This window comes from Ovis canadensis, chromosome 2, assembly GCF_042477335.2.
Source record: "Ovis canadensis isolate MfBH-ARS-UI-01 breed Bighorn chromosome 2, ARS-UI_OviCan_v2, whole genome shotgun sequence".
Lineage (NCBI taxonomy): Eukaryota > Metazoa > Chordata > Mammalia > Artiodactyla > Bovidae > Ovis > Ovis canadensis.
In genome coordinates this window covers 246,594,242-246,616,756 of record NC_091246.1, presented here as the reverse complement: position 1 = coordinate 246,616,756, position 22,515 = coordinate 246,594,242, and the positions used below count along the sequence as shown (strand labels likewise).

Sequence of the window (22,515 nt, the reverse complement as noted above, 5' to 3'; positions counted from 1 at the left end):
GGCCACTCTGTCCTCAAAAGAAGGCCCCATTGTCCCATTTTTCTGAGCCCCAGGGAGGTTAAGTCAGTTGCCCATGATCACACAGCTGGGAAAGGATGAAGCTGAGTTAAAACCAAGTCTGTAAAGTCACATGGTCTGAAAAGTCTGGTTACAGCTGTGAGCGCCCTGAGTTCCAGTTTCTCCATCTGCCTTTTCTTCTCTGTGAGATGTTCTGAGATAAAGCAGTTCAGAGCTTGTTACACAGCACTGTTGCAGGGAATTGTCTGAATACCAGTTTCCAGGTCAGCCTGCACCCCCAGCTCTTATTTAAAAACAAACAAAACATTAACATTTTTAAACACACCCTGTTTTCCAATGAGGAACCCTGTCCAGCAGGCTGCTTCAATGAACCGTGTCTGGCCATTCGTCGCAGTAAACATCCGGCGGTCAGCCACAGCAAGCGTTCTCCAGCCGGCTGTGGCTGCAAAGCGCGGCATGTGTTTGGGAAGGATGCAGGAAGCCATTAGTTCCACCAGGGCCCTGATGTCAGCAGCTGCCCATCACGTCCCTCTGACAGTGCTTTCCTTGGATAACTGGCCACTGCTATGAGCACTGTGTTTTCTCCGAGGCAAAAAGGGCTTGTGAAATGTTTGGAAATCCCTAAGAAAGTGCTTTGGGTATTTCTGCCAGCCTTTTATTCAGGCAGCAGCCATTTGTTCTTGCCTTCTTGGTGCCTGGCCTAAGGATGGAAGCTGGGGCTCCTGGGAAGAGTCAGACCCAGCCACTGCCCTCCGGGATTCACGGGCAAAGATGATTCACGGGTGAAGATGATTCACGGGCAAAGATGTCAGATGCAGGGTGGACCGTGCTGTGATGGAGGCGCCTGCTGCAGAGCGAGTCGGGCTTGCAAAGGAGGGGGCGGTCAGCTCTGCTTCATGGTTCTGGAACACCCTGAGAAAAGACACAGTGCTTGCATCAGCAGACACTGCAGGGTATTTGGGGAGCTGCTAGTGGTCTGCTCTGGGCAGAGCATCACGTGCAAAGAGAGCAAAAGGGAGGTGAGACTAGGGAGGGTGCCACCGCCTGGACCACAGGCACCCTGCACACTGTGCCCAGGACTTTGAACTTGGAGAACAAGAGGCTTTGAGAGCTTTTTAAAAGGGCAGTGATACAGTCAGATCTGATCACCTTTTATTAATCAGCTTCTCGTGAGAACATTCTGTTGGATTCCAAGAATATTTCATTAAAAATATCTTTAGTCCTTCCGGAGGCACCAAGAAACCTTTTCCTGGAAATATTCAGCCCCTGAACACAACTTTATGTAATCCAGGAACTAATCATTATGGAAAGCTTCAAGGAAAAAATTCCTCCTGGAGGAAAATAAATAACCCAGACCTGATAAAAATGGGGAAGTCCTCATCCCTAAAATATTTTATGCAGCCAGAAGATCTCAGTTCCGTTCAGTCGCTCAGCCATGTCCAACTCTTTGTGACCCCATGGGTTGCAGCATACCAGGCTTCCCTGTCCATCACCATCTCCCAGAGTTCACTCAAACTCATGTCCATCCAACCACCTCATCCTCTGTTGTCTCCTTCTCCTCCTGCCTTCAATCTTTCTCAGAATCAGGGTCTTGTCTAATGAGAAACAGTTCGCATCAGGTGGCATTAGGTATTGGAGTTTCAGCTTCAGCATCAGTCCTTCCAATGAATATTCAGGACTGATTTCCTTTAGGGTGGACTGGCTGGATCTCCTTGCAGTCCAAGGGACTCGCAAGAGTCTTCTCCAACACCACAGTTCAAAAGCATCTGTTCTTTGGTGCTCAGCTTTCTTTAGAGTCCAACTCTCACATCCATACATGACTACTGGAAAAGCAATAGCTTTGACTAGACAGACCTTTATCAGCAAAGTAATATCTCTGCTTTTTAATATGCTGTCTAGGTTAGTCATAGCTTTTCTTCCAAGGAGCAATCGTCTTTTAATTTCATGTCTGAAGTCACCATCTGCAGTGATTTTGGAGCCCAAGAAAATAAAGTCTGTCTCTGTTTCCATTGTTTCTCCATCTATTTGACATGGAATGATGGGACCAGATACCATCATCTTAGTTTTTTGAATGTTGAGTTTTAAGCCAGCTTTCTCACTCTCCTTTTTCACTCTTTCACAGAAGACCTCAGGTAGTTTTAAACAATGTGCTTAGTGATAGTGGGAATATTGCTTTAATTCCTCCTCATAGAAATCCATGTGGCAGAACATTCCAGCTCCTACTGCTACATAGCGAATTACTCCAAAACTTACTGGCTTAAAACAATGATTTTATTATGCTCACAGATCCGGTGGGCTAAGAATGCAGAAAGGGCACAATGGGGACAGCTTATCTCCCTGCCAGGATGTACAGCCCCTAACCTGGGAAAGCTTGAAGGCTGAAGGTGACTTGATAGCTGGAACCTTCTGGAAGCTTTTCCATTCCCGTGTCTGGAAAGGATGCAGACTGTTGACTGGAAGCTCAGATGGGCTGTCCGTCAGATAGCGTACGTATGGCTTCTCCACGTGTTCTCTCCTTGTGGGCTCTCTTGGGCTTCCTCACAATATGGCAGCTGGTCCCAAGAGCCAGCATTCCAAGGGACAGGAGGTAGCAACTGCCTGCTTCTTGAAGTCTGGGCCTGAAAACTAGCACATCATCCATTTTGCTTTATTCTGTTATTCCAGGTAGTCACCAAGTTGCACCCAGGTTCAAGGAGAGGAGCTGTGGCCAGAGGCTCTCTTGTGGGTAGGACGTCCCATGGCACCCATCTTTGGGAACTCAACCTGCCCCACAGCCACGTTGGTCTCTTTGGAAGCTGAGAAAGACATTTGTGTTGTTGCTTTACAGATTAAGAATAAAGTCTCTGGATTGTATCTTCAAATTAAATGCAACCATTAGTATTTGGCTCTGGGGATATTGCAGTAATAGGCTATGCCTTGGGTGATTTTTTTTTTTTTTTCTATCTAGATGTTCTTTCTGGAGCTTATGTTGCCCAGCCTGACCCATTTCTCTTTGCTAATACAATGTCACATAAAAACTTCATCATCATTAATATGGCAGAGTTGGAGAGGTGATACAAACCACAGTCCAGCAGGGCAGGGTGGTTCATGGCCAGGCAGCCCCCAGGGGAGGAGGCCGTGGGGTCCCAGGGTCCTTCCCTTATAGAGCCTGACATGTGAGACAGATAGCTCTGTGCAGATAGCTCTGTGGTGTGACCCGCTGAACCATTCTGGCCAATCTCGCCACAGCCTGCTGGGAGGGTCTCCTCTGTCGATTGGAACCAGCACCTGGAGCACAGAGTTAAGCTGCCCTGGACGTGGTCACCGAAGATGCCCACATGATAGGTTCAGTCTGTTCAACCCACACATTTACCTTTAATGCCTCTGGGTGCCAGACTGTAGCCGAACACAGAAAGATATGAATGAGCCACAGCCCCTGCGAAGCCTTCCCTGCCCCGGAAGGGGCCCCATTATTCCTAAATGCTCATCAGGCACCTGTGATGGGCAGGAAGTGTTCAGGGGAGGACTGCAGTGCACAAAACAGAGCCTCCCCTCCAGCAGTTCACGCTCTGTTGGGAAAGACAGCAAACAGGGAAGCAGACCCGTGTGTAACGTTGCCAGGGATTAAGGTGCTGAAGATAAAGAGAGAGAGGGAAGAGCTATCCCAAGTGCCAAGGCCAAGGCTCTAGGGCTTGGAGGGCTCCAGGAGCAACAAACAGCTGGCATGAAGGGAGGGAGGCCAAGCAGAGAGAGGAAGCCAGGGCAGGATCACAGCCCTCCAGGCAGCGGGGGAGCCGTGGGAGGGTTTTGAGCAGAGGAAAGGCGCGACACGCCTTGCATTTCTGAAGGTGGAAGGTGAGGAGTGGGTGGAGGCTGGAGCCCTTATGAAGACAGAGCCACCAAAATCTGCTGCGGGATAAGATGTGGGGGCGAGAGGTGAAGAGTCAAGGGCTTGGGGCCACAGCTTTTGGGAGGAGGGGGTTGGCATTCACCGAGGTGGGAAGACTGTGGGAGGGAGGGGCAGGATTTGCCTTCACAGAAGTTATAGGCGAGATGTCTCTGGATCTCCAAGTGGAAGTGTGAGTAGGGTGTTGTTGAATAGTGAATCTGGGCTGGAGGTCGAGGTCCTGGCTGGATAATTAAACCTGGGAGTCATCGGCATGTGGATGGTATTTAAGCCATGAGGCCAGATTGAGTCACTAAGAAGAGGAAGGAGAACAGATGAGAGGCCCAAGGACAGAGCCCCAGGCTTTCAAGGCCTGGTGATGAGGAAGAAGCTGGGAAGAAGCAACCACGGGGTGAGGAGGAGAAGCAAGAGGAAGAGGGGCATCCTGAAGGCCAAGACCCAGCCCAGAGCCAGGGCGAGGCCAGGGAGGCCGTGCAGGAGATGGGCCAGCCTGGTCTCCTCCCTCCTGTCTGCCCACTCCACTGGCAGCTGTCTCTTGAGCCTGGAGGCGACCCTGCTGCAGACTGAGCACCTGCTGTCACAGAGGACAGGGCAGTAAACTGGCAACTCCGTTATGGTGGTGAGAGCGGAGCACTTGTCGTGGAGATGAGGGTGCACGAGCCTCGAGGGTGGGCCCCGAGGGGCTGGTGAGGACGTCTCAGGGAGGGTGAGACTTCAGGCAGATTGTGGGGGGAGGATCGCGGTGGCTTCCTGGCCGAGGAGGCCCTGGGCAGGCTCTAGATCCTGCTGGAGAAGGGGGGATGGGGAAGGCGATTCTTAGCAGAGTTTGCAGAAGTATCACAGAAGTCAGGGCAGGTGCTGAGGCTGCAGGGAACGGTGGTGGCATTGGGGTGGGGGCTCTGGCCTTTGGGGTGGCAGGGAAGGGGTGTGAGAGAAGCCATGGGAGCGTTTGGCCTCAGGGAACTCACAGTCTGTTTAGAGCCTCACAGTACGGGGCGGGAATGAAGGTCACCTGAGTGGGAGGTCTGGGAAAGTTCTATGGAAGCTCTCTGGGCAGGATGCGATCAGAGAAGGCTGCCAGTGGGAGGTGACCTTGAAGAAGCTGAAGGCTTTGCGTATGCCCAGATGCACGGAGAAGCTCTCTTGTCAGAGGAGACCGCACATGCAAATGCAGGGAGGGCCAGAGCATGCAGCCTGGGTCCAGGAAGCAGAGCTGGGTGGGAGACGATATTAGCCAGATCCTCTGGACTCAGACCCCAAAGGCCTCACCCCTGTCCCCGGTTGTTGCATGGGTACTGCAAAGCCTTTGCAGGTTCCTGAGCTAGGGAGGGGCACAGTGGATCTGGTTTTAGGAAGACAGGTAAGGTGACAATGTACAGGGTGAATCAGAGAGGCCTGGGAGGCAGGTAGACCTTTTTGGAGGCAGGTGCACAGCCAAGTCAGGGGTGGGAAGCAGTGGACACAGGTGGGACCTGTGTGACGCTTTGCCTTTAAGTGGAGGTCAAGACTTTTACAAGCTGTGTCTGGTGCCCCATGGGCTGGTGAGAGACCAGTAAATGCAGAAGTGTCACAAGGCCTCAGTGACCCTGGAAGACTTTGTGGAGGGGCTGCCCAGGGCCAGCTGGGGACAGAGAGGGCCACACTGCGGCTGTAGGGGCAAGCTCACGTGTACCCAACATCGTGGCAGCTCCTTTTCATCCACCGCCCCGCTTGACCCTCTCAGCAGCCTTATCAGGTTGGTCCTACTGTATTCCTCATCTTGCAGATGAGAAAAATGAGGCTCAGCGAGGTGCAGTGACTTGCCCTGTCACACAGCTAGTACATAATGGAGCCAGAATGTGAACCTCCCTGGGCCAGGCCAGAATTTCAAGGTGAGCTAAGGGACCCCAGAAATAAGAGCAGTAAACTGATTTGTCAAACGCTTACTCCATGCCAGACATGTACAAGTGTATTTAGGCTGGGCATTATATGATACCCTTGTCCCAGCTCAGGAACGTTCAGTAGCTCCCCAGTACCCCGGCCCAGTGGTCTTTACCTCATTTTACAGATGAGAACTTTGGCACTTAGAGGAGATAAGTTGCTGACCCAACCTGGGATTTGAACCCAGAGCTGTGGTTTGTTTTTTTGTTTTTTAACAGACCCCACTGCCTCGATTCCTGGAGACGGAAATGGCAACCCACTCCAGTATTCTTGCCTGGAGAATCCCATGGATAGTCTGAGCCTGGCGGGCTACAGTCCTTGGGGTCACAAGAGCTGGACACAACTTAGCGACTGAACCACCACCACCACTGCCTCCTGCCCTGGCAGAAAGAGGAGCCAGCGGTGTCCTTTGTGAACAGGAGTTCAGAGCTGGAGCTGGGAGAGTGGGCTGCTGCAGCCCAGGGAAGCTGCTGAGCCAGCTGCCTGACTCTCTGCGCCCCTCTGGCTCTTTCCTGACAAGTTGTGGGGCTGTTGACTGAACGAACGGGTCTCTTTTTCCATGGGGGAGCCACCCCAGATGGCCACAGGTGCAGATAGAGATAGGGTATCACGCCTTCTCTCCTGCCTGGCGGCCGGGCCACCAGGTAACCTCTGGCCTGAAACGAAAAGCTTTCCAATACGGCCCAGCAGGGTGGTGGCTGGGGGCGGGGTGAGAGGAAGCTGAGAGCCGGGGCAGAACCCTGCCAACAGCTCTCTTAGTGAGCGGCCTCGGGAGTGTTCCGAAGGACAGCTGATCACGAGGCTCCCTGGCTGCCCTCCCAGCCTAGCCGAGGTCCCGGGGCCTCTGGGCTCAGGGTCAGCCCAGGAGACGGAGGGCCCACGGGGTGAAAACACCCTGCAGCCCAGGGACAGGAATCCAGAAATCAGATACTCTGGGCCGCCTCGCCCTTGGCCCTGAAGGACACGCAGCTTGGGCTTCTCTTCTCCTCACTGATCGGAGCAGCCTCCTGGCCCCTCCAGGAAGAGGGCTCAGCTAGCAGATCCGAAATTGTTTCCCAGCAAACCAAGACGCCCTCATACGGAAAACACATTACATGTGGCCCAGCCTGGGGCTCCTTTCCTCCCTTGGCCTAAACTTGAAGGGGATCTCTCTGGGGTCCTCATCTATGAAATCTAGGGGTGAGGCAAGGGGAGGAATCTCAAGAATTCCTCCAGGCCCTTAAGAACTCAGGTTTGAAGCCCTGTGGTGAACGGGAAGGCATCAGAGCCTGGAGTGTGGATGCCAGGCCAGCACCCTTGGGTCTGGGCATGTCTTGTCCGTGTGTGGCCCATCTGTGTCCCAAGGCCTGAACACCTCAGGAGGGTCTAGAGTTCCCACGAACTGTGTTTGGCCTTGGACACCTGCCTGGAAGCAGCCAGGATAAACCAGGAAAAGATCGACTTTGTTTGGCTTTGAGTATGTTTTCCTATTAATGCTTTAAGTGTGGGAGGGGTTGATATTCTGGAAATTCAGTTCAACGCAAATGCCAGAGCCATCCCAGGACACACGTCTCTGGACTGGGAAGCGAGTCGCTTCCCCCACCCCCCGCCAGCCCTCCCCACCCTCTACTTTTCCTTGTAAAACCCTTCCTCCTGGAAATGGCTCTTTAACCTCCAGACTTAATTTTCTGCCAACTTCTCCTAGGTCTACCTGCCATCCTTTTCCAGGGCATGCCTTTTATCTGACCTTGCCCGGCCTAGAGAGGTGGTTAAGTGTTTGAGTTTCATAGGAATTATTCTGCAAAGTCAACACAAGTGAGCAGTTAGGGAAACACTAATTAAGATCAGACACTACCTCTGAATGCAGGAGGGCCCGCAGAGCTGTGCTTCAAACTCCAGTGGGGCTCTGCACCCAGTGGCCAGCTCTGGCAGCCTCTGGCGAAAGGAGCACTCTGCAAGGAGTACCCTGAAGGAACACTACTCCTCTTAAGTTACCCCCTAGTCCCTGAAGGAAATCACTGCTGCCTGTAATGACGGTAGTACAGAGCTGATGGGAGCCTGCCATCTCTTCCAGGAAGCCCTCCAGGTGGCACCAAGCACATCTCTTTCTCCCTCCTTTCCTCCTTCACCATCCTCTACAAGCCACGCTCTGTTGTCCCAACACGGGGAGGTCTTCCTCGTTGCTTTTCTGTCCGGCTTGTGAGGGGGAAATGGTGCAGTTTTCTCTGCGTTTACTCCCAAGACAGGAATCTGAAGCCCAGGGGTGGCCTGGACTCTTTAGTTTGCGCATGTGTTTGGTTTCTTTGCTCAAACTGTCTTTCCCTTTTTTTTTTTTAACACAGAAATAAATTTCTGGTTATAAAAATAATCCATGAGCTAGAAGTAATCAAAAAGCACCTGTAATCCTCACCCTCAGAGATAACCACTGAATCACTTCCTGCCAGACTTAATTCTGTACCAGCTTGTCCATACTGGCAAACAGTAAAGAAATTATACTCTGCTTTTTTGTTTTTGTAATTTGATTTTTTTAGCTTATCAGATCCTGTGGATATCTCCCCAACTAATAGTCTTTCTCACTTGTGTGAATGTATGCATAATGTCCTAGTTTGTACATAAGCCACGGTTTGTATAACCGATCCCCTATTATTGGACTTGGAGCTTTTTTTCCCCAACTTTTACCCATTATATTTGGGGCTTTCCTGGTGGCTAAAGATGGTAAGGAATCTGCCTTCAAGGTCTGCCTGTGAGACCTGGGTTCTATCCCTGGGTTGGGAAGATCCACTGAAGAAAGGAATGGCTACCCACTTGCCTGGAGAATTCCATGGACAGGAGCTTGGTGGGCTACAATGGGGTCACAAAGAGTCAGACATGATTGAGCGACTAACACTTTCACTTTTCACTTTTTCACCCATTATATATTACTGCAATAAATACCTTCCTGGGTAAATATTTATGAACATCTTTTTTTTAGCATAAAATAAAGAATGGGATTGAGTCAGAAGACTAGCACATTTTTTAAGATTTTGTAGACCAATGCCAGTTCACCCACCCCTCCCCTCACCCTCCAGCATCACAGAAAAGTGGTAGGTACCCGCCTGGTGCTGATAGTTGACTTGCTGGCGGACGTAAAAGTGAACCAAGGTCTGGGAAGCGGCTCAGCCCTTGAACTTGTCTCCCCGACCCACCACCCCCTCTTTGCTGCCCTGAGGAGGAAGCAAAGGGAGGACTATGGATCCCAGATGTGCCTTTAAAGGCTGGTGACCCTGGAGTCTCCCTGAGTTGTGCCTGGGAGCCTGCCCAGGTGTTTAGAGGAGGCCTGGCGAATGGTGGCTTATGGTTGGGGTGGAAAGGCTGAGAATGACCCTGGGTCACACCCTGCACCCTCTGTGTCTGCAGGAGGCCTCAGCGGGGCCACGGTCATCGACTCCCTCGACACCCTCTACCTCATGGAGCTGAAGGAGGAGTTCCAGGAGGCTAAGGCCTGGGTCGAAGAGAGCTTCCACCTGAATGTGGTGAGTCCGAGACCTCCTGGGGTACTAGGGCTGGAAGGGGCCTGAGAGGTCAGCCACCAGCTCGCCTCCCATCTCTGAGACCCAGGCTGCCCAGCAGGGCATTCTCAGAGCCAGGGCTCCCAACACTCTGTGCCAAGTGCCCTCCCCTGTGACCAGCCTTAAGGTGGGGCATGTCCCACCAGCTCATGAGTGTCTACTAGCCTGAGCTCCAGGCACGTTGCTCCCACCCAGGAAGCTCCTTCTGGGACTAAGTCTGTCAGACAGAGAAGCTGCAACAGGGGAAGCGACTCTAGGAAGGGAGAAGTGGCTATCTGCCTGGAGCTGCCCTGAGCCGGAGCTCCCATCTATGCGTCCCTGCACTGCCCTCTTGAGACAGCTGAGGGGGCACGGAGGCCATCTGGTGTGAGGCCCATGGCCAGGTCTGGGACCCTCTCGGTCTCCAGCCTTTGCAGGTAACCCTGCTCAGGACCTCAAGGACCAGACCCTTGGGGAGGGAACGCTCATGCATGTGGATGGTACAAAAGCCTTAAATACCAGACGCCTGCCTCTCCCAGTGATCTCCCAGCCGGGACTAAAGTGACAGATCCATCCTGGCAGTCTCAGCTTCCCTCAGGGAGAAGCTGTTTAGGTGGTCTGGGGGAGCAGGACGTGGAGACAGATGGTGGGGTCACGTCAAAGCCTGCCATCAGGCTCCAGCCGGGGCTTCACGAGTGACAGGTCCTGCTGTGAACTGAGACAGCTCCTGTAACTCCTGGCAGGGTGGCCGCCTCTGCTCTTAGAGGAGCCCGTGTCACCGCGGAGCAGGGCAGAGAGACAGAGAGGAAAAGGTCTAGGAGAGCAACGCTACAGGGGACAGCTCGGCCGCAGGCTGGGAAAAAGTCACGTGACCTTCCTGGACCTCAGTTTCCCACCCGAAAGACGAGGCAATGCTGGTGCCTAATTCACAGGCTTGTAAGGATGGATGACCCTGGAGGGTTGTAAAAAGCATTTGATAACACACTGTAGAGCCCAGTGCGGATAAAGTGATGCCATCATCCCTGTGATGATTTTGAAGCGTGTTGTGACTTCCGCCCAGACTGCGTGAGGTGAAGACGTGCAGAATCCTGCCATTTCCCACGGGAGCAGAGGCAGGAGAAGGCAGGAGTGGCTCCATAGCCCATCTGGACCCCTAAGCAGATGGTGGGAAGAGTGTGGGCCTCAGGCAGCTGCCCGAGGGGCCGGGTGGTGGCAGGGCTGGGGAGCCTAGGGACATTCAGGCCCCCCGGGGACAGTTAGGGAGTGTCCCTGAAAGAAAGCCAGGTGGGGGCTCTTCACCTCTCTGAGTCTGCGCTTTCTCATCTGAAAGGTGGGAGTGATGACTTCACCAAGGACTGGAAGGCAAAAGACAGGAACAGCTTTGCAAGTGCTCTGTTAGTGGAAAAGCTCTCCCAGATAAAAGGATGGCCGTCATTGTCATCAATAACAAAAGACTGCAATGTGGGAAGCATGCAAAGGGAACCCTCGGGAGCAAGGGGGGGATAATAACAGGTACCTTTTTGGAACCACACCCAGCCCTGGACAGGCACTGGGCAGGCTTCTCCCCTGCCTCAGTCAGCATCTCCTGTCCACCTGCTCAGGAAGAGGAAACTCGGAGCGGGAAAGGTTGAATATCTTGCCCAAAGTCCCAAAGCCAAGTGAGTGGCTCAAGTGGGATATTAAGCCAGATCTGGTCCTTAGCGTAATGCTCCATTACCCCTGCTTCGCTGTCCAGGCTTCAGAAAGAAGACAACAATGTTAAAGGCAAGTGTGGGTGTACCCTGAGGGCTACAGAGCGGAGGCTAAGAAAATGCTGATTGCCTGTCAGGATCTGCCTGGCAGCCCTCCTTTTGCCCCAGAACCTCCTCTGAGAACCATCTGCTTGCCCTGTTTCCCCGAAGAAGGGCCACACCAGCCTCCTGCAAAGCCAAGGGGGCTCCATCAGAGAGGGGAAGGGGCCAGACTGGGAGAGGATTTGCCAGTCCTTGGGCTAAGCTTCAGCCGGCAGCTCCGCCCCCCCCCACCCCCCCCACCCCCCACCCCACCCCCACCCCCCCCACCCCCACCCCCCCGACCCCGGCGCATTCTCAAGCTCCTTGGAGAGCAGCCAGGCATAACTTTGCTCCGATGGCCTCTGGCAAGGGCCAGGGAAGGAAGCCAAGCCCAGCGTTGATTTGGAACTCTGTAAATGTGTGGTAGCTGCTGCCGGGCAGGTGCTGATCCCTCTCGCCTTTTGCTCTGAAAACCCCCACTGCGGGGAGCCTGACCCATTGGGCAAGGGCTTGGAGCCTGGCCCAAGTGTGGCCAGGCCAGTGGGGCAGAGGCGGTGGGTGGCAGGTGTGACCTGTCTCAAGGGCCCGGTGGGCCCCAGGGAGCCCTGCGGGGATCTCATGAATGTCCCCTCTGCCCTCCCCATCTTTCTGCCCTGCAGAGCGGAGAAGCATCCTTGTTTGAAGTGAACATCCGGTACATCGGAGGACTCCTCTCAGCCTTCTACCTGACAGGAGAGGAGGTGAGTTGGCCTCTTGAGGCCCCTGGGTCATCCTGGCTGAAGAGGGCTTGGGAGATCACCCACCCCACCCCCCTCATTTTATGAGGAAATAGGGGTTCCAGGGGATCCACATCCCGTCTCCATAGGGCCACCTACAGATTCTCCTCCTCTTCTGTCCGGTGCGTCCACTCTGCTGCTCAGAACTGGCTCCCACAGTTGGTGGTAAATCTTTAAGGGCAGCTGCTCCTGGGCCAGACACCAGCTCCAGGTATCAAGGGGGTGACCTGGGAGGTGGGCAGCCACTGCTGGCCACTCAGCCCAGGCAAGCTGCGTTGGCTTCCAGAAGGAGAGCCTTGAAATGAGGTGAGAAGGTGGAGCCCTGGGCCCAATGTAGGAAAACCTGCCTCTCACCCACATGGGGCACCTGCTTGTGGCTTTGAGCAAGTTCTTTCTCCCGCTCCTGGGCCTCCTGCCTTCCCCTCCGTGGGGTGATCCTAAGTCCATGGAATCAGAGAGCTCTTGTGAAATGGGACGAGAGGGAAAGTGTTCGAACCCAGGGCTGAAAGAATCCAGAGCCCACGTTCTCCATACTGTAAGGAACCCTGAAATCACAGAGCGGGGACTTCATCCCTTGGGAGTGTCTGAGGATTGAGGGGCAAGCTGGCTGAGTCCCCAGCACCTGGGTCGCCCGTCAGTAATTTCGCCATTACCCAGAGGGCTGCACTGCTCTGCGCATCACTGGTGTGTCCATTTAGAGACAAACAATGGTCCTGCTCTCTGCCGGCGGGGAGCCTCTGCTTCTGCTGTCGGAGAAAGTCACTGGGTTGCCCCGGATGCCAAGGGTGTGGAGGCAGCAGTGAGCCCTCGATCTCTGGTCGCTCAGGGCCCCTCTCCGTCAAGCCTGATCTCCTCAGCAGAGATTCCTGCTTGTACCAATTTGTCTCCAAATGATGGATGTGAGAGCTGGACTATAAAGAAAGCTGAGTGCCAAAGAACTGATGCTTCTGAACTGTGGTGTTGGAGAAGACTCTTGAGAGTCCCTTGGACTGCAAGGAGATCCAACAAGTCCATCCTAAAGGAAATAGTCCTGAATATTCACTGGAAGGACTGATGCTGAAGCTGAAACTGCAATACTTTGGCCACCTGATGCGAAGAACTGACTCATTGGAAAAGACTGTGATGCTGGGAAAGATTGAAGGCGGGAGGAGAAAGGGATGACAGAAGATGAGATGGTTGGATGGCATCACCGACTTGATGGACATGAGTTTAAGTAAACTCCAGGAGTTGGTGATGGACAGGGAGGCCTGGCGTGCTGCAGTCCATGGGGTCTCAAAGAGTCAGATACGACTGAGTGACTGAACTGAACTGAACTGATGGTCCATGGGAACCCTGCGAGCCACCCAAGGCCGGAATGTCATTTGAAAACCCCCAGGACAGGAAAATGACTTGGAGTTGAGAAAGGCACCAGCCTCTGCCCAGGCACTCCCCAGCCTCCTATCCAGGATTGGGGAGGAGCGATACAGCTCAGGGCCCACCGGGGTGGGTGTGAGACCAATGATTTCTGGGGGGCAGAGCAGGCAGTAGGGTATAGTGTGAGCACTGTGGTCCAGGAAGCCCCAGGAAAGCCCAGTTGGCGCAGAGGCCCTGAGCAGGCAGGCTCCCGGGTGGTCAGCACTGCCCCGTCCCCCTGGACACACCTCCCTGACCCTTCCCTCCACGTGGCAGAGACCAGGCTGCCCTAGCAGGCGTGCAGACCGAGAGCTAGAGAGCCGTCTGGTGCAGGCCACACAGCCTGCCGTGGCCTTCCTCCCGTGGCCTGGGTCCTAGCCCTTGCTCAGCCTGGCCCGGCATCATTGCTTGTCACCGGGACTTGGCCATACTAGAGTGAGGATGCCCTCCCCTCTCCTCCTCCGTCTTGCCCACAGTGGGTATCCGTGGGGTGGGCTGTTCCCACGAGTGTTTGTGGAATGGACGGTGAGGGAGCCCCCACATCCCTTCCGGTGCTGAGGTCTTTCTTGCCACAGAGGGAACCTGCAGGAGGTGGAGCCCCTGAGACTCCGCTCCCAGGAGGAAGACGAGTACAGCCGCGGCCGCACCGAGTGACATTCGGAGCCCACTTTACAGCCTGTATAGCACAGTCACTTGTGTGCATCCTCTCGTCTGATTTCCAGAGGACTCTCTCTGAAGCAGCCAGGGCACGCATCACTGTTCCTTGTGCAGAGGAGGCTCAGAGACAGCACATGGCTCACCCAAGGTCACGCAGCTGCCCAGACGGGAGGTCTGAACCTGGGCTCTGACTCCCAGTCCAGAGCCCTTTCCGCTCTGTGGCACGTAATTTCTGCCGGTCTCTCTCCCCTCTGTTCGGGAACTAGGAGGCCACTGCCCGTTGTTTACCATGACTGTCTGAGGCTGACTCTCTCTGTGTTGGTGAGGCAGCATGTGGCCTGGAAAAGAGCCACATAACATCGCTCCACCTCGGGCAAATTACTTCTCTGAGACTCAGTTTTGTCTTCCCCAAGGCTGTTGCAAGGATTGAAGTTCACGTAGATAAGACATCATTTCCAAACGATAAGGAGGACGGGCTTTCTATTCCCCTTGGTACTACTCCTGTCTACACAGTCCCCCAGCATCCTGCCTGGGATGGTTGAGACCCTGCTGTACCAGTTGGCAGGAGGGCCTTCCAAAGGAGGAGATGTGGTTTGCTGGGAGAGAGGAGCATTTCGGAGGAGTTAGCTTGGAGTCCTCGAGCAGAGGGCAGCCTGGAGCCCCAGCCTTGTGTAAGGGACCCGGGGTTCCTTTGTGCATCTGTGCTCAGCCTCCCTGGAGGTCCAATGAAGATATCAGGACCTTCAAACAAGAGCCCCTTGTTACTGAACCAGTGGCTTCTGGGGTGACTCGAGGCTTTGGAATCTGGTGTCTAGACAAACTCCCTTGGGATTCTGCTGTGCTGCCCCTGTACCCACCTCTAGGACCCACTGTCTGGCACTGGGCATTATCATCTCGCACCCATCACAGCCAGTCCCCGGGTGCAATTCGTCCGTCTCCCCCCTCCCTCCCACCCTCCTCCCTAAACAAGAACCACACCTGCTCCACAGAGCCCTCTAATCCAAATCCCAGGTGGTGTTCACAAGCTCCTTCTCCTCTGTGGTCCCCAGACGGCTGTCTGAGAAGCTATAAATTGCATATGTTAGAAGGCGAGACCTCAGAAACGCTTCGTCTTGCAACACGCGCAGTGGGGTCCAGCGCATTGAGACCCCCTTGGAGCCCCAAGGTGAAAGGAAATGCTTGTTGTCTCACCAGGAGTGGTTGCTTGGGGACTTGCATCTCATCTTTTTAAAAAATAAATAACCTTTTTGTGGGTTTGCTTTTTATTGTAAAAATAGCACAGAAAATAGAGATAAACCAAAGGAAGAAAATAAAAATCCTCCATGAGCCTAGTCCTTTGGGAAGACCATTGTTAATATTTCAGTGTTTTCCCAACCTCTCCTCATATGAAAGTTGAATTACACCATTGTGAAATATTGTCTCTTAATAGATCATAAACCCCCTTTTTTGCTATAAAATAACGGTCTGCAACATCACTTCAGTGGTTGCACTTAAAAGCCATAATTTAACCATTTCCCTGTTATTTGGTATTTAGAGTATTTGCACTTTTTCTGCTATTGTAAACAACACTGGAATGAATAGCCATAAAGTTAAGTTGTTGCAACTTCCTTGATGATTCATATCCTCAGAGGGTCACGGGTGATTCTGAATTAATCAGAACAGTTTGAGCAGCCCAGAGCCTTGGGCAGGGCCCCTGACACCTGGGCTCCCCAGCCATCATATCCCTGGGTTAGCCATTCACCTTTCCTGCTGTAAAACAGGAAGAGTGGGCAGAATGTCAGTGGGAAAGGCCCTTCCACTGGGTTTATGGCGTGGGAGAAGGCAGAGGTTTGCTGAGGAGCGTGGAAGCCAAGCTGGGGAGCAAGGCCTGGAGCTCACAGTCCAGTGCTCCTTACATTCTGTCTGAAGGTGCTCCCCTGTGCCCAGCCTGGGCCACGCTGGTGCTGCAGTGCAGGCTGGCACTGACATCGGTGGCCACTGCCCTGACTGCTCCATCTTCCCGACAGTCACCCCAATCACAGCACAGTCACTGAGCCTTCATCCTGGTCCTGACACCACAGTAGGTGCTTTACAACCGTTACCTGATTTTCCTGCCCCCAGCAACCTTCTGAGGAAGGTAGTGTGGTCCTTGATTTATAAACGAGGAGGGGAATTGAGCCAGGCAGTCGTGGAGTCAGGTTCACGTCCAGGCCTGTCTGACCCCAGAGCCTCAGAAACCTCCCACTCTGGGTCCAGCAACCTTGGTGGGCTCCTCTGCCAGGATTCACAGTGCCCTTTGACCCTTCCTTTACAGGTGTTCCGGATAAAGGCCATCAAGCTGGGAGAGAAACTCCTGCCAGCCTTCGACACCCCCACGGGAATCCCAAAAGGCGTGGTGAACTTCAAAAGGTAGGATGCCTTCTGGTTTCCCCCTTGTGGCTTTGGCTGCATCTGCATGGAAACTGAGGCACAGGGTGGCGGGCGGGGGGCAGGGTGGGGTGATTCTGGTGTAGGAATCACAGGGAGTGGGCGGCATAGTGAAAGCCAGCTTAGCCAAGGGCTCACCTGATCTTCCTGGTGTGAAGAGGGGGGTCGCTGAGCCTCTGGGACCCTCCTGTGATGCTGCCATGACTCACAGCCCCTCAGCTGTGCCCCAAGCACCCCCCTCCGCAGCTGGGATGCCTGGCCAGGAGGGACATCACACCTCCCACCACTGGCAGGAACCCACAGCCACTGGGGAGTCAGGACCATGGACAGAGGGACCTTGGTTCGCTGACCCTCACCCTCAGACCCTTTCAGAACTAAGTCTCAGGAGCCCCAAGGGCCTTCTTGAAACATCGACCCCATGGAGGCTCAGACTCCAAGGAGGAAAGACCCTGGCTGAGGCCACATAAGCCAGTAAAGGGCCACCTAGGACATGAGCCCAGGACTTCCAACTCCATTTTCAATAATATTTATTGTGAGTTCCCCCTATAAAAACAAATTCTTCTCACAAAAAAATGTGGATTATACCGGAAGTGTTGGATAAGACCCAAAACATCACACGTGACTCCACTAAGCAAGAAACCACTGGTGTGCTTCTTTTGCTGGCCATTGATTTTCACTGGCTGCTTCCATCATTTTCCCTCCCGATCGGTTGCGTCATTCAGTGTGGGAGCTAGCATCTTCCTGGACGTTCACCAAGTCCCAGAGCCAGAGTGGACGGGACCCTGGGGGACGTGGCTGGCACAGGTGGAGCCACGCTGCAGCTCCAGCCCGCTCCAAAGCCTTCGGGGACTTACCTGCGTCCCGCTGCTTCCCAGAGGGGAAGGGCAGGGTGAAAGTCAAGGGGACAGCAGCCGGCAGGCCTTAAGATCCACTGAGGATCTTGCAGCTTGCTCCTGGGCACCCCTGCGCACCCCACTGCCTTGCCTGCCCTCCATCTTTTTGTCCCCTGGGCTCCTCGCTGCTTCTCTGGCCCTCAGAGCCCAGCTCAGGTGCCACCTTCTCCAGAAGCATCCTCGCCTCGCCTGGCACCAGGCACCCTCTCTGCTTCGTTTGGCCCTCATTACCCTTGTTCCCCATGTTCCCCCACCAGCCCTGGAGCTTCTTGAGGGCAGGACACATGTCCCCTCCTTTTTTCACTCCTTCCACACATGTTCACTTGAGGCACCGTGTATGGGACGAGAGGCCAACTCTGATGATTGCTAATTCCTACTTTTATTGAGTGTTCACTCTGTGCCTGGCATCATGCCGAGGGTTTCGCTCATCGCCTCACCTATCACACTCCACACAGCAGTCCTTTAGGGTCAGTATTTATGTTATGGCCACTGCCCAAGGTCTTCTAGCTCACAGGTAACGGGGCCAACTTTTAAATCATTCGTTATGGATCAACAGCTGTGCTCCTGATGCCCACCTGGCCCTCCCTCAGGCAGGAACCCTGGCACCCATCGCTGCGTGGAACAGAGCCAGGAGTCTTAGCAGAAGGCACGAGCCGGTCCCCAGGCACCCAGGGAGCGCTCTGGGGCTGTGCTTTAGGCCCTGCTACAGCCTGACCCTGGGGAAAGAGCTGTAGTATCTCCATCACACTGAACTTCTCGTCCCGTCACCTGAAGCAGTTTCTTATCTCAGGAATCTCAGCCCCACAGGGGAGGGTAGGCAGAGTCTCTGGGCTCAGGTAGGGTCCCCACCACCCCTGTCCGTCCAGAGGAGGTCCCACCTGCTAGGGCCTTGCAAAGAAGAGGGGCCTTGGCCTGCTTGGCATCTTGACTTACCATCTGGTCTGAAAGGATTCCTGGGGAGTGATGTCACTTCAGTCTCTGTAACCGACCAGCGAGGAACCCTGGGGACCCGCTGAAACACCATCTTGGCACCAGGCTTGCCTCCTCAGAGGTGGACAGTTGGATCTCTTTTCAGGCTCCTTTCCCACAAACACTGATCCTGGAGAAACTTGGCCAGGTGTCTCGGAGCCAAGACATAAGCACCTGTGATTCTGACTCTCTGTCCCGGGTCTAGCTTCTCTGGCCTCTCTGCCTGGGCTCAGGGTAAGAGCTCAGCTCAGGTGCCCCTCCCTCCTCCATACGTGGCATCCCCTCCCCTGACCCCCAGCAAGCCCCACACGTGGCCGCTGGCCTTTCCTAGGTCCCTCAGAGCCCAGACCTGATCTCACACAGATCCTGACATTTCTGATCAAGAAAGCGCGTTTATTTTTAGGCTGTCTGCATGCTGCCAGTGCTGTATACATACGTATGCAAATGCGTATTTCCTGGCAACACCTCCCTCTCATTTTCTGGGTAAGAGAGTCTGTTGCTAAAAATGCCTCCTGGTTCCACCAGGGAAAGCGTCAGGGATGTATCCAGCCCTGGGGCCATGGTGCTGAGTGTTGCCTTTGGAGAGGGCCTGCTGGCGGAGCGGGGTCCACGCTGCTGCCCCTGCCCAGCGCGGGGCTGGCTGTGGGCAGCTCTGCCCAGGGCCCCAGGAGGAGGGGCAGTAACTAGGAGGAGGCCCTGATGGGCGGTGGTCCCTGAGAGAGCATGACCGCTCCTCCTCCCTGGCGGCCGGCCTGGGAGGCAGAGGCAGGGGGCAGCCATGACCTGTGACCTGCAGGACCGCTGGACTCTGGGAGAGGGGAGGTGTCCAGTCCCAGGGCCTCTGCAGCTGAATCAGCCTCTCCAGGTAGCTTTCACACACTGAGGCTCACACACAGGCCTGCACCCCACTGCCGTTTACCCTAATCATGAAGGCTCAGAGATCCAACCTCACCTTCGCCACACACGCTCTCCCATCCCTATGTGCACAGATTCACACCTAAATACGTGTTTACAAGTGCCATCCACGTGGTAATAATTATGCAGTTTTGTCGAATGGTCACTGTGTCCCAGGCACGACATTATGGATTCTCTCTCTTCATCACACAGCAACCACATGGACCCCACTTTAAAGTGATAAAACAGATTCAGAGAGGTGAGGTAACTTACCCAAGGTCACGCAGCAGCAAAGTTAGAAATTAGAATCCAGTCTCTGCCTGGTTCCAGAATTAACGATTGTGTTGATACCATACACATGTGTATACACACAGGCAATGCACACACAGAAGCTTCTGCCAGGCTGGGGAGGGGGATTATGGAGCAGCCCCTCACACCAGGGGAGAGAACGCAGGCTGCAGGCCCACTTTCAGGCTGAAAAGGCAGGGAGGGGAGCAGACCCGCTTCTGTCAGCCCACCAGTCACAAGGCTGATCAGAAGACCTCCTGGTGTCTGAATGGATGCTGCCCAGAATGAATGCATTAGGGGCATAGAGGACCGAGGATTTGGATTTGGTTTCAGCTCAGCTAACACTGTCAAGTTACTGTGTGACCTTGCAAAAGTGTCTTACCCTCTCTGAGTCTGACTGTCCTAACCTGTGAAATAAGAATCTTGCTATCTACCCCTGCAGTTGGATGTGAAGGTGGAATAAGATACTGCTGCTGCCTGGCACATATCAAGAACTTAACTGCAACAGACAACATAATTTAATGTGCTTTATTACATAATGGTTACAATGACAGTCATCGCGTGTGTAATTTATAACTTACGATGACTCTATGAGGTGTGGAGATGAGGAGACCCGGGTCTGCAGGAATTCCCTGACCCACCTGAGGTCCCCTAGCTGGGAACTGGGGGAGCCAGTAAGTGAGGCCAAGTCGGAGAGGGGAAAGCGCCCGGCCCACCGCCTGTCCCTGCCCCGGGCGACTCCACCACTGAAGGTCCACTTGGGAGGGAGAGCTCTGGGAGTGTGGGGAAGGAAGGAGAGGCTTCAGTAAGGAAAAGGGGAACAAAAGACTGCTGATCGTGGCTGGGGCTTTTTTTAAATTTGTTTACCTTGAATTTCTCTGCTGGGGCAGGAAGCATCAATTATTCAGAAAGCCCTCTGTGGGTGCCTGAGGCTCCCACTGAGGTCACAGGCTGGAGAGAGAGGTCTCCTGGCCTGGAGGGCAGAGGGACACAGAGGCATCAGCTTCCCGTTCTCTCGGGGTGGATATGGAGCCATCTGGGGGACCCCTGAGGGTTATACCCTCTGAGGCCGAAGCCAGCAGATCTCAGTTCAAATCCTGCCTCCACCACCTACTGGTTCTGAGCTTCTAAAGACAGCTCACTTCCCTCTCTGTTTTCCTCAGGGATTAACGGTGCTTAACCTTTTGGGCTTTAAACGCAGTCATGATGTGGACAGCCCGCCCCAGTGCCTGCATCTGGAAGCTGTTTCATTTACTACCTAGAACTCAGATTTCCCCTCTGTGCAACCCCTCCCTCCCCACCTGCCCGGAGTCAGAGTAATACCGAAGGAAATGGGTGTGTTTATTGAGGTCATTGTGATTCCATCTGTTTCTGCAAGAGTTTCCTGAAACCACATCAGAGAGGAGTAAGGCAACCTCGGGGGAGCCCCAGCCCACCCAGATAAAGCAGGGCCCCTCAGCTAGCAAACTGTAACCTCCCAGGCCCACACTTGCCCTCCTAGGTCCTGTCCTTGGGAGTCAGAGGGCGGACAGAGGCCAGCTGCCGGGGAGCCAGGGTCCCAGCTGCTCCACTTAACTGTGCGATCTCAGCCAGTGACGTCACCATTCTGTGCCCTGTTTTCCCCATCTATGAAAGGGGCAGATGGGAGGATTACCCGAGGCCCTGCCCTCTGCACTCTTCCTCCTTGAAAGCACCCAGTACTTTCAAAGAAAGGGAGGATGCAGTTAGCTGACAGCCTTCTCCGGCTGGGCCGCCAAGTCACGCTGGTGACCCATCCTAGGTGCTCATGAGATGCGTGCATCTCTGCGGCGAGGAGACCTTTGCTCAGAGAGCCCCTGCTGCTTTCATCCCTAACCTCGGACTTCCCAGGATCTAGGTAGTCCCTGGTGGGTGGTCTTAGTAGAGCCAGCCACCCTTCAGGTGTGGGTTCCACGAAGTTCCAGGTTGGGGCCGTTGTAAGTCCACGGGCAGCAGTGACTGTGGAGGGAAGGAAAGGGCCAAGCGGGGTCCCTCTCGTCGTCCCCCACTTTGGACCCCGGCCACGCATTGCTTGCCCTCCACACACAGCAATGATGGTTGTGAGCGCTCAGTTGCCCTTGAACAAGTGGATGGAGATGGAATGTTCCAGGGGGTCTTTGTGGTCCCTGACAGCATTATCCCTATCACCTGTAAATTTAGCATCATGTCTGTGCCAGGTCTTGGCCACCTAGGCAGCTCTGCCCATGTCCTTCGAGAGCCCACACATCTTACAGGAGCTGCTTGACCGTAGGAACGAAGACTATTGCCTGTCAGACAGCCCCGGGTTTAAATAACCTGTAGGCGACTTTCTCACCAACCTGAACATCCTCATCAGATAAATAGGGGGTACGAGCAGTATCGACCCCCAGCGAGGATTCACTGCGATTGTATGGTGAAGCTCCTAGCCCAGTGCCCAGCACATAGTAGGTGCTCCCCCATGGAGCAGAGGAGCCAGCCCCGCCGGCAAGGGGTAACCCCGACTGCTTCTGTCTTTTCAGCGGCTCCAACAGGAGCTGGGGCTGGGCCATGGCAGGGAGCAGCAGCATCCTGGCGGAGTTTGGATCCCTGCACTTGGAGTTCTTACACCTCACCCAGCTCTCTGGCAACCAGGTCTTCGCAGAAAAGGCAAGTCTTCTCTCTGCTCCTTCTTTCCCTTGCGGAGAGCAGAGGGTGAGCACTCAGCTCGTGACGGGGAGATGGAGCACAGGCCAGCTGAGGGTGGGGGCGGGGGAGCTGAAAGCCCGCAGCTAGGGCCAGTGTAGCAAATGGTTGCCTAATTGTACCCGATGCCAGGCAGCAGGGAAGGTGAGGACAAGGAGTAAGCTGGGAAAAGACATGGCTGCCAGCAAGAAGGTTTTCCCTGGTACACGTGTGAGCTCGGTGGCAACCACACACGTGTGAAATCCGGAGTAAGTGCAACCAGGGAAATCTAGGCACCAGCTTGCATTGGCAGGAACTGGCCACCCGGCACCGAAGTCCCCTTTCCAGAGACATTTAACTTCTTCGGGTGAGATCTGCTTGCCTTAGCACTTCCAGACGCCCGTCTAGCTCATTCTGTCAGCAGGCTGGCAAAGCAATTTCCCTCCGCGGCAGAGGTTCACGTCTGTTCCTTCTCAGTTA

At 54.3% G+C, this 22,515-nt stretch overlaps 1 protein-coding gene across 3 annotated transcripts in view; it reads left to right on the top strand.

Annotated features, from left to right (window-relative positions):
- MAN1C1 (mannosidase alpha class 1C member 1) overlaps window positions 1–22,515 on the top strand; it is a 151,079-nt gene that overhangs the window by 105,805 nt on the left and 22,759 nt on the right. For 2 of the 3 annotated variants that reach the window (XM_069575011.1, XM_069575010.1), the window contains exons 3-6: window positions 9,200–9,315; window positions 11,762–11,842; window positions 16,221–16,315; window positions 21,894–22,020. In XM_069575011.1, the coding sequence (XP_069431112.1) occupies window positions 9,200–9,315; window positions 11,762–11,842; window positions 16,221–16,315; window positions 21,894–22,020 (419 nt within the window). Of the gene's footprint in view, window positions 1–4,032; window positions 4,524–9,199; window positions 9,316–11,761; window positions 11,843–16,220; window positions 16,316–21,893; window positions 22,021–22,515 lie in introns of those variants that run through there. The other variant, XM_069575012.1, reaches the window with a different exon arrangement.